Source organism: Typopeltis vanoorti, chromosome 6, assembly GCF_054136105.1.
Source record: "Typopeltis vanoorti isolate ZY-2024b chromosome 6, IOZ_Tvanoo_1.0, whole genome shotgun sequence".
Taxonomy (NCBI): Eukaryota; Metazoa; Arthropoda; class Arachnida; order Uropygi; family Thelyphonidae; genus Typopeltis; species Typopeltis vanoorti.
The window spans coordinates 2597019-2612562 of record NC_143554.1 but is presented as its reverse complement, the minus strand read 5'-3'; the positions used below and the strand labels follow the sequence as shown (position 1 = coordinate 2612562).

General features: G+C 37.7%; 1 protein-coding gene across 1 annotated transcript in view; it reads left to right on the top strand.

Moving 5' to 3' along the window:
* The window catches only part of LOC150105248 (ciliogenesis-associated TTC17-interacting protein-like), a 220457-nt gene that overhangs the window by 63914 nt on the left and 140999 nt on the right, over positions 1 to 15544 (top strand). The window contains exon 4 of the mRNA XM_090393915.1: positions 6924 to 7001. Within this exon, the coding sequence (XP_090250041.1) occupies positions 6924 to 7001 (78 nt within the window). The remainder of the gene's footprint in view (positions 1 to 6923; positions 7002 to 15544) is intronic.

The following is a 15544-nucleotide window of genomic DNA, read 5'->3' as shown; positions in this document are numbered from 1 at the left end:
GTTGTCAAGGTCTTGGAGAAACTAGTCAAGAGAAGAAAACAGGATTGGATAAATGAAAATGGGATACTGTATGGGGGACAACATGGTTTTGTGAAGGGTAGATGATGCCTCAGTAATTTGCTCATATTTTATAACACAGTAACGACTGAACTGGATATGGTTTTTCAGTGATTTTACTGGACCTTGCCAAGGCCTTTGATAGGATACCACATGGAACTCTAATCAATAAACTGGAGCAGATGGGGATGGATATAGGGTTGATGAGATGGATAGGAGGGTGGTGGATGGAGAGATACCAGAGAGTGGTTTATTCAGGAGTGGAGTCCAAAAGACGTCTTGTGACTAGTGGTGTGCCACGGGGTTCTGTTCTTGGACCACTACTTTTCAGTTTCTTCATTAACAATATAGGAAAGGATCTGAGAGGAAGTGTTCACTTGTTTGCTGATGATGCAAAGTTGGGTAGAGCAATTATGAGTGCACAGGATGTCAAAATTTTGCAGGATGATTTTGGATAGCTTGGAGGACTGGGCTAAGGAAAATGGATGTCAGTTTAATGTGGCAAAGTGTAAGGTTATGCATTTTGGAGTGAAAAGATTAGCAGCAGTATATCAAATTGGTGGAACCATACTCCAGGAGATTGATGAAGCATTGGATTTGGGAGTGTTGGTGGATAGGGAGTTGAAGTTTAGGGAGCACATTACAAAAGTGGCTAAAACAACTCATCAAATCACTTGGTTACTGAGAAATACTTTAATGATCAGAGACAAACAAGTTATTGTTCCTCTATATCGAGCCCTGATAAGATCCCATCTGGACTACTGCCCAGATATGGGCATGGGCACCAGGGTTTCTTCTTGATGGGGAGGAGGTGGAGTGGATCCAGAGACGAGTGACCAAGATGGTGGCAGGTCTGTGGAATGAATCTTATGAGAACAGATTGAAGATTTGTGGGTTGCAAAATTTGGTTGGTAGGCGGAAAAGGGGGTATGATTGAGACATTCAAATTACTGAAGGGTTTCTATAAGATTAATCCAGAAGATATTTTTGAGAATAGGGCTGGTGGTGGGAGGACTAGCAGCCATATGTTGAAGCTGGGCAAAAATGTGGTTAACAGGGGTGTTAGAGCTAGGTTCTTTACTTGGAGAGTGGTAAATGAGTGGAATAAGCTGCCAGAGTCTGTTGTGGGTGCTATGACTGTGAATGATTTTAAGGCGAGGTATGATAGATACTGTGTGAAAGACGAATAGTCGTTCTTGACATGATGTTAGGGCCTCCCTCGATGAGTCTGTTGACTCCTTGGAGTTGTAATAATAATAATAATCTTACCTTTCTTCCAATCCTTTGGAACTTCACCCAGCTCATCAGCTGAGCTGGGTCAAGTTCCAAAGGATTGAAAAGGTACTTTTCAACTTGGTTGTTGAAAAGTACCTTGACGAGCAGAGACAAGCAAGTTATTGTACCTCTGTACCGAGCCTTAATATGACCTCACCTCGACTACTGTGCCCAGATTTGGTCACCTAGGTTCCTTCTTGATGGGGAGGAGGTGGAGAGGATCCAGAGACGAGTGACTAAGATGATAGCAGGTCTATGGAATGAACCATATGGTAACAGGTTGAAGATTTGTGGGTTGCAGAAATTAGTTGATAGGCAGAAAAGGGGGCGGGGTAGATATGATTGAGACATTCAAATTGCTAAAGGGTTTCTGTAGGATTAATTCAGAGGATATTTTTGAGATCAGGACTGGTGGTGGTGGGAGAACTAGGGGACACCTATGGAAGTTGGGCAAGAGTGTGGTTAGCAGGGGTGTTAGAGCTTGGTTCTTTACTTTTAGAGTGGTGAATGAGTGAATAAGCTGCCAGAGTCTGTTGTGGGTGCTATGACGGTGAGTGAGTTCAAGGCAAAGTGTGATAGATACTGCGAGAATGTCGTATAGTTGTGTGGACATGATGTTTAGGGCCTCCCTCGATGAGTCTAAGGACTCCCTGGAGTCGTCCGTAATAATATACTGTGAAATCCTACTGCCTTATTAACATAAAGTTTACTGAATTCTTCATATATCTTGCTCATGCATTCTACACTCCAACATCTCTTGATGTTGCCTGTCTTCATGAGGATGAAATATACTGAAAAACTGATCACTGAATAATTCAACTATATTCTCCACCTTGGTTACCATTCTGTTAGTGTCATTAATTAACATCATCTGCCCATAGTCGTTTTTTCTTCTACTTGCCACATATCAAAAGAATTCATTAAGTTGTTTTCTTACCTAGATTGTCTAATTTCTTCTCATATTGCATTTCTGCTGTCTTTACCAAATGAGTCACCTTCCCGAAATTGATCCTTACTAGTATTCATGTGGTGTTGCCTCCACAATGTCTTCTGCTTCCAGGTTTCATGCTTAATCTCTTCATTCATCCATTTCTCTCCTACTTTGTTTAGCACTTTTTTTGAATACACTCAGATATTGCTGCTGTTACATGTCTCTTGATCAATACCCAGGCAGTATCTATATCCCTCCCACTGAACTCCTCTTTCCACTGAATAGTTCCCATTTGTCTCCTAAGCTTTCAATAATTACCAGCCTTGTAGTTTCACATATATCCCTTCTTAATAGAAGTTTTGTGAATGACTGCAACCTATGTGATCACTTCATGATCACTCTTTACAACCTCGTTTGCCCTTTGTGAAATGGAATAATTTTTCTCACCTTCCATTCCTGATTTTTGTCCCTTAAGTGCTCAAAAAATTCATTCTCCTTATTCCTTGAGATTGAAAAACAGAACACACAAAGAAAATCAATATTGCTTTAGTTGAACTCGCCCATAATGATCATCTTTTGCTTGCACACTAAGCCTAGCACACTAGGTCTGGCTCCCACTGACGAGACCTCAATAAAGGTCGAAATTAGTCTGGGTAGTGGCCCTTCCCTTAATGCCTTGCATTATACATCTCCGCAAGGAGATGTGCTTTGCATTATGGGAGATACTGACAAGGAGTGATGAGAGTTTGGTCCATCTTTACTACGAGTTGCCTCAGTCCTGAAGATACTTCAGGCCAAACTTTGTTTGCTTACATTTGGATATAGGATTAAACTAAATTTATTACATTCTGTTATTATTATTATTGCACCCTTCATGGAGCCAGCAGATTATGTTTCAATCATATATCTTTGGTCTAGCTAATCATCAAACTTTGAAGACCACTTTCCTTCAATCAATCGTCATATGTACTTTTCCACAGCCCAGTTATCATTTGATTACCTGCCACTGGAGTTTTTCAACTGTCTTCCCATCTGCTGGTAACCTAGGATCTGTGTGATGTAGTCCAGTTGTGGTCTCTCACAGCCTTCTAAAATGAAACAACTTCCTTTTTCTTACATGTTAGTGTTCTCTTCAACATTGCAGTTTATAGTGGCTTTAATCACCTTAGCAATGTGGCTCTTAAACTTTAATTTCATCACTGAGCACTTGCATCACATTTCCATTAATATATAGTACTCTGCTTGCAATTTACCATACCATCTTCCATTTGTGTAAGGCACTGGCCTGTCATGGCCAAGTAACTTGGCATCTCAGAAACCTGATTACTATTTATGATAGGGTAGTTAATTAGATTTGTAATGCTTGCTATCTAAAAATTGTGTGTTCTGCCTGTTGTTTTGCAGAATGAAAGACTCAAGTTTCCAGGAGGGAAATCCTGCCCTTCTTCTGTCCTTGATTTCTTTATCACCAAAGGGCATTGTTGATATGAGCTATGGAGGTTCTTGCTTGCAATGTCATCATCATCATCATCAAATTCCTGCCATATACCCTCAAGGGGTGTACAGGATATGACAGTACTACATGAAAAAATTACATCATTACTAACTTCCTATCTACAATTTTCCTCCAAATCAGTCTGTTACTTGTCAAGACTCCAACATTATCAGATCTTATATTTCTATCGTCTAAGGCACTTTGTACCGTATCAATCCACCTATATCTTGGTCTTCCTCTGGGTCGTTTTCCTGCCAACCTGGCAGAGAACACTTGTTTTGCTAATCTTTCCTCTCCCATTCTATTTAAGTGACCATACCATCTGAGATTAGCTCTGCTAACGCATTCCTGGATGCTGACAATGTCCAGTTCTTTCCTAATATCCTCATTTTTAATATGATATTGCCATTGATGCCATCTGTTCACGCCTCTAATCTTTCTCAGGACTCTCATATCTGCGGTCTCTAGTCTTTGGTCAAGTGTTTTAATTCTGACCCAGCTCTCAGATCCATAAGTTAAAATTGGTTTGAACACAGTCTTGTATACAGCTAATTTAGTGTTCCGACTAATTTCTTTCTTATTCCATATGAATTTATTCAATTGACTTCCCACGATACCAGCTTTGCTGATTCTGTTGTCTATTTCTATATTTAGTTTACCATCTTCAGTAAAAATTGTGCCTAAGTAGCTGAAATGTTTTACTTGTTCCACAGGTTCTCCATTCACAACACAGTTGACATTTTCAATGATTCTGCCTAGTTTCATTGTCTTTGTCTTTTTATTGCTGACCTTCATACCATATTTATTACAACAGCTATTCAATTTAGTCAGAGAATCTTGCAGACTTGTAGCGGATTTATTTAGAAGTATAACATCATCCGCATGAAGCAAAGAGCTGACATTAACATCTCCAATTTTGATATCAGGTTTAATACCACATTCCTTCATAATGTGATCCATGTAGATAATGAATAACAGAGGGGATAATGTACATCCTTGTCTCACACCAGATTTAACATTAAACCATCTTCCTGTACTTCCTTCAATTCTAACTGCTGACTCACAACTCAAATAAAGACTAAGTATTGCTTGATATAATGCCCCATTGACACCATATAACTGCAGAGTATTGTATAGCTTCTCTCTTGGCACCTTGTCATATGCCTTTTCCAAATCGACAAAACTTAAATACAGATCTTTGTTATATTCCCATGCTTTCTCGACTATTTGTCGTAAAGTGAAGATCTGATCCTGACAGCCTCTATTTGGCCTGAATCCAGCTTGTTCTTCACCAAGCTTTTCTTCCACAATTCTTCTCAACCGTTTCTCAAGTATACTTGCATAGATCTTGCCAGGAACACTCAGTAGGGAAATACCTCTGTAATTCTCACATTCAGTTTTATTTCCCTTTTTATATATGGGTACTATGAGAGCTCTACTCCAATCATCGGGAATTCGTCCCTCTGTCCAGGCTTTCTGAACTATGCAGTGCAGCCACTGTAAGACTCTTATACCAGCATACTTCAGCATTTCTGGTCGAATATCATCTACTCCTGCTGCCTTTCCACATTTCAAGCCTTTGATGGCTTTTTCTACTTCAAGTATGGATATGTATTCCTGACCGCATCTTGTTTAATTTTTTTAAGGTTATGCACTCGGGTTGAAAAGGTTGAATATGGTGTATCATATTGATAGTACTGGAATGCAGGAAAATGATGAGGCTAGGTACTTTGGGATAAATTGACTAATTGATAAATTCATTGATAAATTGAAATATATTTTATAAATATATAAAATATATTTCATCACCTGGATGAAATCTGGATTTTATCACTTGGATTTCTTGGAGACCTGGAGGTGTAGAGAAGAATCAGAGATGAGCAACTAAGCTGGTTATAGGTCTGGATTCAGAAATGAATAACTAAGCTGTTTTATAGGTCTGTGCAATGTTCCCTATGAAGATAGGTTAAATGTTTGTGGGTTGCAAAGTTTAGTTAAGCAGAAAAAGGGGATATGATAGAAACTTTTAAGATATTAAAGCGTATTTGTCATATGCAAAATATTTCCTTTGCATTAATTGTATAAATCTCCTTTAATATCTTAAAAGTTTTTATCGTGTCTACTCTTTTCCCCTTATCAAGAAGTCATCCAAACAAATCATGTAGGAGTGTGGTTAGTAAGGGTGTACTGACTAGATTTTTTGCATGGAGAGTGGTGAATGAGTTTAAGGAGAGGTATGATAGGAATTGTATTATATTGAAAGTTTATTTTTCACTTGGTCAGACTATAATAAATTTAGTTTAATCCTTTATCCAAGTGTGTGCAAACAATGTGCCTGAAAGTATCTTCAGGACTGGGGTAAAGTGGTACAACACCGGGCAACTCCTTGCAAAGGTGGAGCAAGCTACCAACACTCCTATCTCAGTATCTCCCATAATGCAAAACACATCTCCTTGCAGATATGTATAATGTTATGTATTAAGGGAAGGGCCACTAGGAATGTTGGTGGCTTGCTCCACCTTTGCAAGGAGTTGCCTGGTGTTGTACCACTTTACCCCAGTCCTGAAGATACTTTCAGGCTCAAACTTTGTTTGCACACACTTGGATAAAGGATTAAACTAAATTTATTATTGTGTGTATTATAGTTAGTTTGGGTGATTCTCTAGATTCTCTGGAGGTACCACATAATGATAATAATCTAGCACAATTTCTGCTTCATGCACACATGGAGTTGAGATTCTTAATCACAAGTTTAATTTCAAAATGTAGTTTCCAACTTTTTTTTTTTTAATGATAGGTATAAATTTTAACTTTCAACTAATAAATTTACCATATACATAAGAGAAAAGTTAAGTCACAGCTGATACACAAAAAAAAATATCACTAAAAAAATAAAAACATCCAATCTGATGGAAAAAGATAAATAACTAAATAAATGAAGCATGTAATGAAAAGTCTTATCAAATGGATAGTGAAAATAATTGGTTTGTGATTTGGATATAGTAGATAGGCTGTGACAAACAGTAAATAAAGATCAGTGGGCCAAATATTATGAATCTCATGAGTCCACCGAAACTTAAAATGATATTAATTAGGAATACTAATAGTATATTTTTATAATAATTTCTTTTTAGTTTAACTAGTGATTGTTTGTGTATTTTTTAGATAAAAGACAACCTTTATTATCTTCTGAATACTTTCATGTTTCAAATATTGCCTCATTGACTTTTCTTAATTCTGTAGGTGAGTATTCTATAAATTAATATTAGAAAAATTAGGAAATGAAGTATTAACTGGTTTATTATTATTAACGTATGAGTCGGAAATTCGTCGTAGGAGGTACATACTATTGCACACACAATGCTCATCCAACTCTAACCTTGCCTTGAAGTCATTCAATGTGTTTACATTCATAACACACTCAGGCAATGCATTCCACTCACCAACCTCTTTCCATGCAATGAACCTTCTCCTCACTCCTCTGCTCACACTCTCCTTATACAGTTTCCAGCTATAATATCTTGTTCTATCCTCCCTCTTCTATTCTATGAAAAATTTCTTCATTGTAACCTGATAACCCCTGAATAAGTTATATGTCTCAATCATATCCCTCCTGCTATTCATGAGGCTTTGCAATTTATATTCTCTCAATCTGTCGTCATACTCCACATTCCAAAGATCACTGATCTCATTTGTGAAGCTTCTCTACCCTTGCCATCATATCCTCATCACCACGAAACCTCTGGACTAAATCTGTGCACAATAATCCATATGAGGCCTGACCAAGGCCTTATACAATGACTATGACATAATAATCTCTTTATTTCTACATGTCAGGGTTTTCTATATCATTGAAATTATCCAACGTGATATCTTCACAACTTGTGCACCCTGAATTTCAGATCCTTGTCTACCACCACTTCCAGATTTCCCATCTGGATACAAAGTGTATACTTTGTATCCTATCATTGCTTAAAAATATTTCAAACCTTACTTTGCAACATTGAACTGAGAGTTCCACTTACCTGCCCATTCTTGCAATCTATTCAAGTCCTGCTGTAAGGCCAAAACATCTGCTTGACTCTGCATTGCACTCCAATATCATTAACATACTAATTGAACAAAAATGTTCCCAAACTGACTCCTGCAGCACAACACTAGTGACCTTCCTTTTTTGGGATACTGCACCGCAGTATACATCTTTCTGATACCTATCTGACAGCCATTCACTGATCCAATTCAGAAGTCTGTTATCCATTCCCATCTATTTCAGTTTATTTAACAGCTTATCTTGTGACAGTCTGTCAAAATCTTTTGAAAATTCTAACTACACTGCTGTATATGCAGTCCCCTGTCCAAGGAGAGATGCATATACAGCATCTCCTCTTGGACAGGTATGTCCTAATGATATGTCACCTTGTTATAGTATATAACTTAATAAAACATGATCTCCCTTTAACAAACCCTTGCTGATAATCACAGAGAATATTACTGTTATCAACCCATTTCTGCATCTTACTTCTCACTACAACTCCAGATATATTGATGGGCCTATAATTTGAAGCTAGTCTTATCACCACCTTTATGTAGTGGAACAATGTTAACTTCTTTATACTCCCTTGGAATCTGTGCTATTGTAAGACTTATTACAACAGGAATGCAAATGCTATTGTCAATTCTCTGGAACATTCCTTTAAGATGCACAGTAATATATCATCAAATCCTGTACATCAAGATTATTTCCTAAAATACCTGCTGACTCACAATTAAGACATCCTCTCCTATGTTTTAAGTTCCTCATGATTCCACCCTGATGAGAATGAAACACCTTATAAATTGAATACCTCAACAAGGTCTTCTGCAGCAGTTACTGTTCTACCATTTTCATCCATTAACATCATCTGACCATAATCATTCATCCTTCTACTTTCCACATATTGAAAAAAAAAAAACTCTGGGGTTTTGCTTACCTTACTGAGTCACTCACCTGGCTTGTTCTTTATACCTTTCATTTAATTGATTATTACCATTATTAAGTTCTTTATACCTTTCATTTAATTGATTATTACCATTATTCATGTTGTATTGGCTACAAACTACTTTCTTCTAGGTTTCATGCTTAAGTTCCTCATTCATCCATTTTACAACTACCATATTCAGACTTTTGGCCTTCAGAATACATTCACACATTGATGCTGTGATTTATTTCTTTGTCAGTTCCCAAGCAGCATTTATTTTCTTAATTTTCAGCTCCTCATTCTATGCTATATCTCCAATTTGTCTCCTAAGCTTGTCATAATCACCAGCCCTGTATTTCCACATATATTCTTTCTGCACAAAATCCTGCATATGGTTAACCACAACCCAGGTGATCACTTCATGATTACTCTTACCAACTGGAGGAAAGAGCGAAATCTGATGAAATCATCAGATCTATAACTCGTGATCCTCGCATGCCCTCCTTTATGTGCTAGCAGAGATAGTTATCTCTCAAGAACTTGAGAAATTCATTTTCCTTATTCCAAAATGCTATCTCTTCATTCCGACCGATTTCACCATAATTGAAATCGCCCTTAATAATTAACCTTTGTTTCTTCACTAATCCAAGTTGTTTATACATTTCTTCATCACTACCCCTCCACATTCTCTGGCCTATAACCACATTCAACTAAATATGTAAACCTGTCGACCTCCAATTTACATCACATTGCCTCATAACCATTGCCACTATTTCCCTCTTTCATGTGTATCTTATGTGAACATAATTCTCCTACTATCCTCAGCAGCAATTCCCCTCCCTTCTTGTCTGTTCTATCCGTGTGAAAAATACTGTATCTTTCCATCTCTCCTATTAGAATATCATCTTCATTCAACTATGTTTCATGTATACCAATCATTTTGGAGCGAATAAACTCAGTCAGTGAAACTATTTTATCTTCCTTATTTCTAATACTTCTGGCATTTATAAACAAACACAGCAGTTCATTTTTAGGTCTGTAATCAGTTCTTTCCAAGCCACTTGTTGGTTGCGATTTCCTCACTATACCTGCCCTTGTACAATCCTTGTTATTACCAGTTACCACTTATATCCACTCAGTCCTTCTCAACTTCACTACCCACATACTCCATCTCCATGCCAATCATCTCCACACACACACACACATTTACTGCTACTTTCAACATTCACTTTCCCTATGCCATGTCTCCATGTCCACCTGGGCTTCTCCATTTATTTGTTCCTCTTGCATTCCAATCTGGTTGGCTGAGTGATTAGCGCATCCACTCTCCAGCCAAAACTCTGCAGGTTCGAATCCCACTGTGGGCATGGATGTTTGTGATTGTCCATGGAAATATTAGTGGTGGTGGAGACAGAGTTGTAGAGTAGATGTCCTCCTTTGATAAGTCTTTGGACTCCCTGGAGGTGTCAAGTAATAATAATAATAATAATAATAATTCCCTTTCTCTCTTCATCTCTCACACTACTACTACTACTGTGTTTACTGCCATGCACTTTTCTCTCTTCAATATGCCACTCTCCTGATCTTTCACTTCATCTCTTACTTCTGATCTCTTGCTTGCATCACACACACTGTACTTCCATATAGCAACACTTTTTTCTGGTGCACCCACTCTAAAGCCATTCAAATACAACCCATCACACCTACTTGCTACATATTGAAAAAACTCTCTGAGGTTTTGCTTACCTTACTGAGTCACTCACTTGGCTTGTTCTTTATAACCTTCATTTAATTGATTATTACTGTTATTCATCTTGTACTGGCTACTACAAACTACCTTCTTCTGAGTTTCATGTTTATGCCCCTCATTCATCCATTTTACGACTACCATATTCAAACTTTTGGCCTTCAGAATACATTCACACAATAAATCAATCTTCCTCTGCATAATTTCACTCTTCCCTCAAACACATATCATACATCCACAAACTGTACTCCCTTCTCCTCACACAGCTCTGCAAGCATACCATTCATGATTCTGGCTCTCTGTGTCAACTCATCTTTGTCATACCTCATCAGCACACTGACAACTTTTCCCACCATACTGTTATCTTTTGCTCCTCTCAGTAACCTACTTATATTTGCCCTTATATTCTACTTATGTCCACTTAAATCAATCTTCCCCATTACCACCACTAATTCTCTTGCTCATTTTCTCCTCATGTCCAAATCCTGAATTATCTTGCTCATTCTCCCTCCTGGATACCAGACCTTATGTACTCTTTCATTAACTAATCCTCTAACCATGGAATCTTCACACACTGCTATTTTCGAATCACTCATCACTTCTTTTACCTTTTTTCTTGGATTCTATTCTTTTGCACACTTTCATTAGTTTCCACAAAACATCTAATATCACTCTGCATATTCCTCATTTCATTTTTCATTTTCATATTTCCTCAAATCTTGCATTGAGACAATTTCACTCTGTCACTTTCGTAGTCTCACTAGCTCTCGTTCTGCCGCACCTTACTTCCATTTTCTCATTCATTCTTCCTTTCACTCCATTATCACTACTACATTCTTGCATTCTTTCACTTCCTCTGTTTCACTAGCTTTCATTTCTGTTTCTTTCATTTACTCCATCTTTTATTTCTTCAGTCTGTTTCACATTCTTTAACTCATGGTCTAATAATGTATTGCACTTCTTAGAAATCCGTGCTTTCTCTGGTCTCCCATTCAGTTTCTCCACAAACACATCTCTTACATTCTTCCATGCATATATATTACACTCGTAATATTCAACTATTTTTGAAAAGTCAGTCATTAATGCTACTTGATTTTTACGGCACTCACCTAGTCGCACGTGTTAATGCCCACATGGTCAACCTTATGAGTACTGTCATTGTGTTCTATTTAAAGAATGCAATTTGAATTTATAAATCATGCAGAAATCACCAAAAGTCATATCCAGACACACTATGTAATGAAAAATAAAGAGTAACAAACACCGAATTTCAAGCATTATTGCCAATTATTACTCAAAATAGCACTTATCTATAAGGATCCTCTCCTCCCATTAGCACATCCTGGAGTCTATTGCATCTGCTCCACCTGTAACTTACCGTACATTGCTGAAACAGGATGGACAATCCCTATACGCAGGAAAGAACACATTAGACACATTAAATATAACCATTATGGTGAAGCAGTCCTCTCAGACCACACGCTCAACACCTTACACCAAATCAACTGGAAAAACACCTGCTCTTTACACCACACAAAAACCTGGTATGAAAGGAAATTTAAGGAAGCCTGCAAAATCCTGATAAACCACCCAAATATCAACAACAAAGATGGCATGAAAATTCCAAGGATCTGGATGGCACACATTCAGCCTACCTAATATATAAGATCCAGCATAAGTCAGGACTCTAGCCAGTCTTCAGCTAGTATTAGAAACCATTCCATACCAACTGGCTGGAATGTACTAGTATAATCATGATGTTAATATATGTATATTATTATTATTATTATTATTATGGGCAACTCCAGGGAGTCATTAGACTCATCGAGGGAGGCCCCAAATCATATTCATCACAACTATTCAACATTCATACAGTATCTATCATACCTCGCCTTAAACTCATTCAATGTCACAGCATCCACCACAGACTCTGGGAGAGCATTCCACTCATTCACCACTCTAAAAGTAAAAAACCCAGCTCTAACACCTTTACTAACCACACTTTTGCCCAGTTTCCATGGATGTCCCCTAGTCCTCCCACAACCAGCCCTGTTCTCAAAAATATCTTCTGAATTAATTTTATAGAAACCCTTCAGTAATTTGAATGTCTCAATCATATCTCCCCTCCTCTGCCTATGTAGATAGATACTTGTTGTTGCGCCCAATGTATTTCTACAACCAACAGATAACACTAATAATAGGCCTCTAGCATTGATGTGTATGTATATATATATATTTTTTTTTTTTTACCAGAGGTCAGGCCAACAATTGTTGTAGTTGGATTGTAGTGTAACTTGTTTTCTGTGTATAGTTGTATGACCTTGACATAAAGGTCGAAACATCGAATGTAGATTTTAGTTATATTAAACTAAAGTTTTTATTCAAACACGGTAGTTGTCTCCATAATTTTCAAAAATGCATTCGGACCACTGTGTAAGCTTAAAAGAAAGGATCCCTTAATGAGTCTTTGGACTCCCTGGGGGTGTCATGTAAAGTGATTCACGAATAGCAGTGTGTGAAGAGTCCATTGTTAGAGGATTGGTTAATGAGAGAGCCCATAAGGTCTGCTATTAGGAGAGAGAATGAGCAAGATAATTCATGCTTTGGATATGATGAGGAAACAAGCAAGAGAATTAGTGGTGGTTGTGAGGTCAAATGATTTAAGTTAACATAAAAAGAATGTAAGGGCAGATATCAGGAGATTATTAAGGAGAGTGAAAGATAACAGTGTGATATAAATAACAGGGTATAGTGGGAATGATCGTTAGTGTGGTGCAGATGTATGTTGATGTATGGTATGTATTTGAGGGAAGAATAGAATTATACAGACTTGACAGATTGAATTTGGGATTTGGAGTGAGTGAACTGGAGAAACTCTTGATAGATGGAAGTACAATGTGTGATGTAAGCATGAGATCTGAAGTAAGAAGAGGTGAAAGATGAGGAGAGTGGTATTGAAGAGATTGAAGTGCTTAGCAGTGGGAACTCTAGTAGTGTGAGAGATAGAGAGAATGGGAATACAAGAGGGGAGTGGGGAAGGGTGGACAGGGAGATATGGCTTAGAGTGTGTGTGTGTGTGTGTGTGTAATGGGAGTAATATGAATGTATGGATATAATTAGAATAGATCAGGATGCTAGTGAGGTGGTTGAAATTCAGTGGATACATGTGCTGAGAGGTAATAAATGTGATTGAGTAAGCACAAGTGTGGTTAACAAATCGTAACCAACAAGGAACTGCTGTATTTGTGTACAAACCCCAGGAGTATCAAAAATAAGGGAGACGAAATTTTGGTTACTCCAAAATTGTTGGAATAAGTGAAACATGATTGAATGAAAATGATATCATAACGGGAATAGGAATGGAAGGGTACAGTATTTTTCTTGAGAATTGAAAGAACAACAAGAGAGAGAGCTGCTGTTGATGACAGAAGGAGAATTAAGTCCACTTGAGGTAGACATGAAATTGGGAAATAGTAGCACTGGTTTTGAAGCAGTGCAGTGTAAGGTGGAGGTGACAGGAAGAGAAATTTAGCTGGATGTTGTTATAGGCCAGGTAATGTGGAGGGTGATGACGAAGAAATGTATAAGCAACTTCAGTAACTGAACAAGGAAAGGGTGTAATAAATTTAGTTTAATTTAGGATTAAACTAAATTTATTATACTCTAACCAAGTGAAAAATAAACTTTCAACAAGGAAAGGGTGATTTTAATTATGGTGGTATAGATTGGGAATGAAGAGATAGCATTTGAGGAATAAGGAAAATGAATTTTTTTTTTTTTTGAGTTCTTGATTGGTAACTGAGCCTCTGTAGCTCAGTCGGTTTAGACAAAGCCCTTTGGTCGGAAAGACCTGAGTTCAATTCCTGTCAGTGATGTGAGGAACCTTTATCTGGTCTCTTTCAATTAAAGGTGAGTAATCCAGTCTCATATGGAGGTAGAGGGTTTTCCCACCCAGAAACTCAGGTTTTTCGTCCCTCAGAACAGACAAACCGGCCCCGTGAACAGTCATGAATTACAGTCATGAATACTTACGACAATATGTGGAAGAGATAGGGCCCTCACCACATGTTGTTATGCTTGTAGTTAACCATGAGCCCATTCCATTCCTCTCATCCATTCCACTCATGTGATGTCTCCTATCTAGGAGGCAACACATGAATGGAATGGATGAGAGGTAACTATCTCAGGCAGTACATAAGGGATCGCATGGATGGAGCAAAAGTTTTGGATCTAATCATTTCATCAGAGAATGTAACTGTGAGTGGGATTTCACATTTCTACCCAGTTGGTGAGAGTGATCGTGAAGTGATAACTTGGGTTCTGGCTAGCAAGATGAAGACTTATGTGAGGAAAGCATATATGTGAAACTACAAGACTGGTGATTTTGACATGCTTAAGGGACAGTTTGGAACTATTGCATAGAATTGAGGAGTTGGGCACTAAGGAAGTAAATGATGCTTGGGACCTGACAAAGAAATATATAAGAACATCAGTGTGCGAATGTATTCTGAAAATCAAAAGGCTGAAAAGATAGGTTTTGTAAAATGGATGAATGAGGGAATTAAGCATGAAATTTGGAAGAAGACACTTTGGAGGCAGCACAAGATGAATAATGGTAATAATCAGTTTGCAAGAAGAGCATAAATAACAGGTGAGAGATTGGCTTAGTTGGTAAGGACAACAAAAATGTAATATGAGCTGAAATGAGCAAATCATGCCAAGAAAAACCCTCATGAGTTTTTTTCAATACACAGCAAGTAGAAGGAAGAATGATTATGATAAGATGTTGTTAATGGATGAAAAGGAAGATTGTTGACTGTTGAAATCAGAAGTTCAAGGGTAAAGAATGAAATGAAATGAGAAAATACTTAATAGTGAGTGAGCAAGTATATGAGGAGTAAAGTAAGCTAGATGTCAATAAGGAAATAGGACTTGATGACATATTGCCACTTGTCTTAAGGGAATATTCCAAGGATTTAGCATCAGCTTTGGCCTACTTTGAGACTTGTGCTGTTTAGACTCTTAGGTCCCAAAGGAATGGAAGGAAGGCAAAATTGTTCCACTTCTCTAAGGATAGGGTA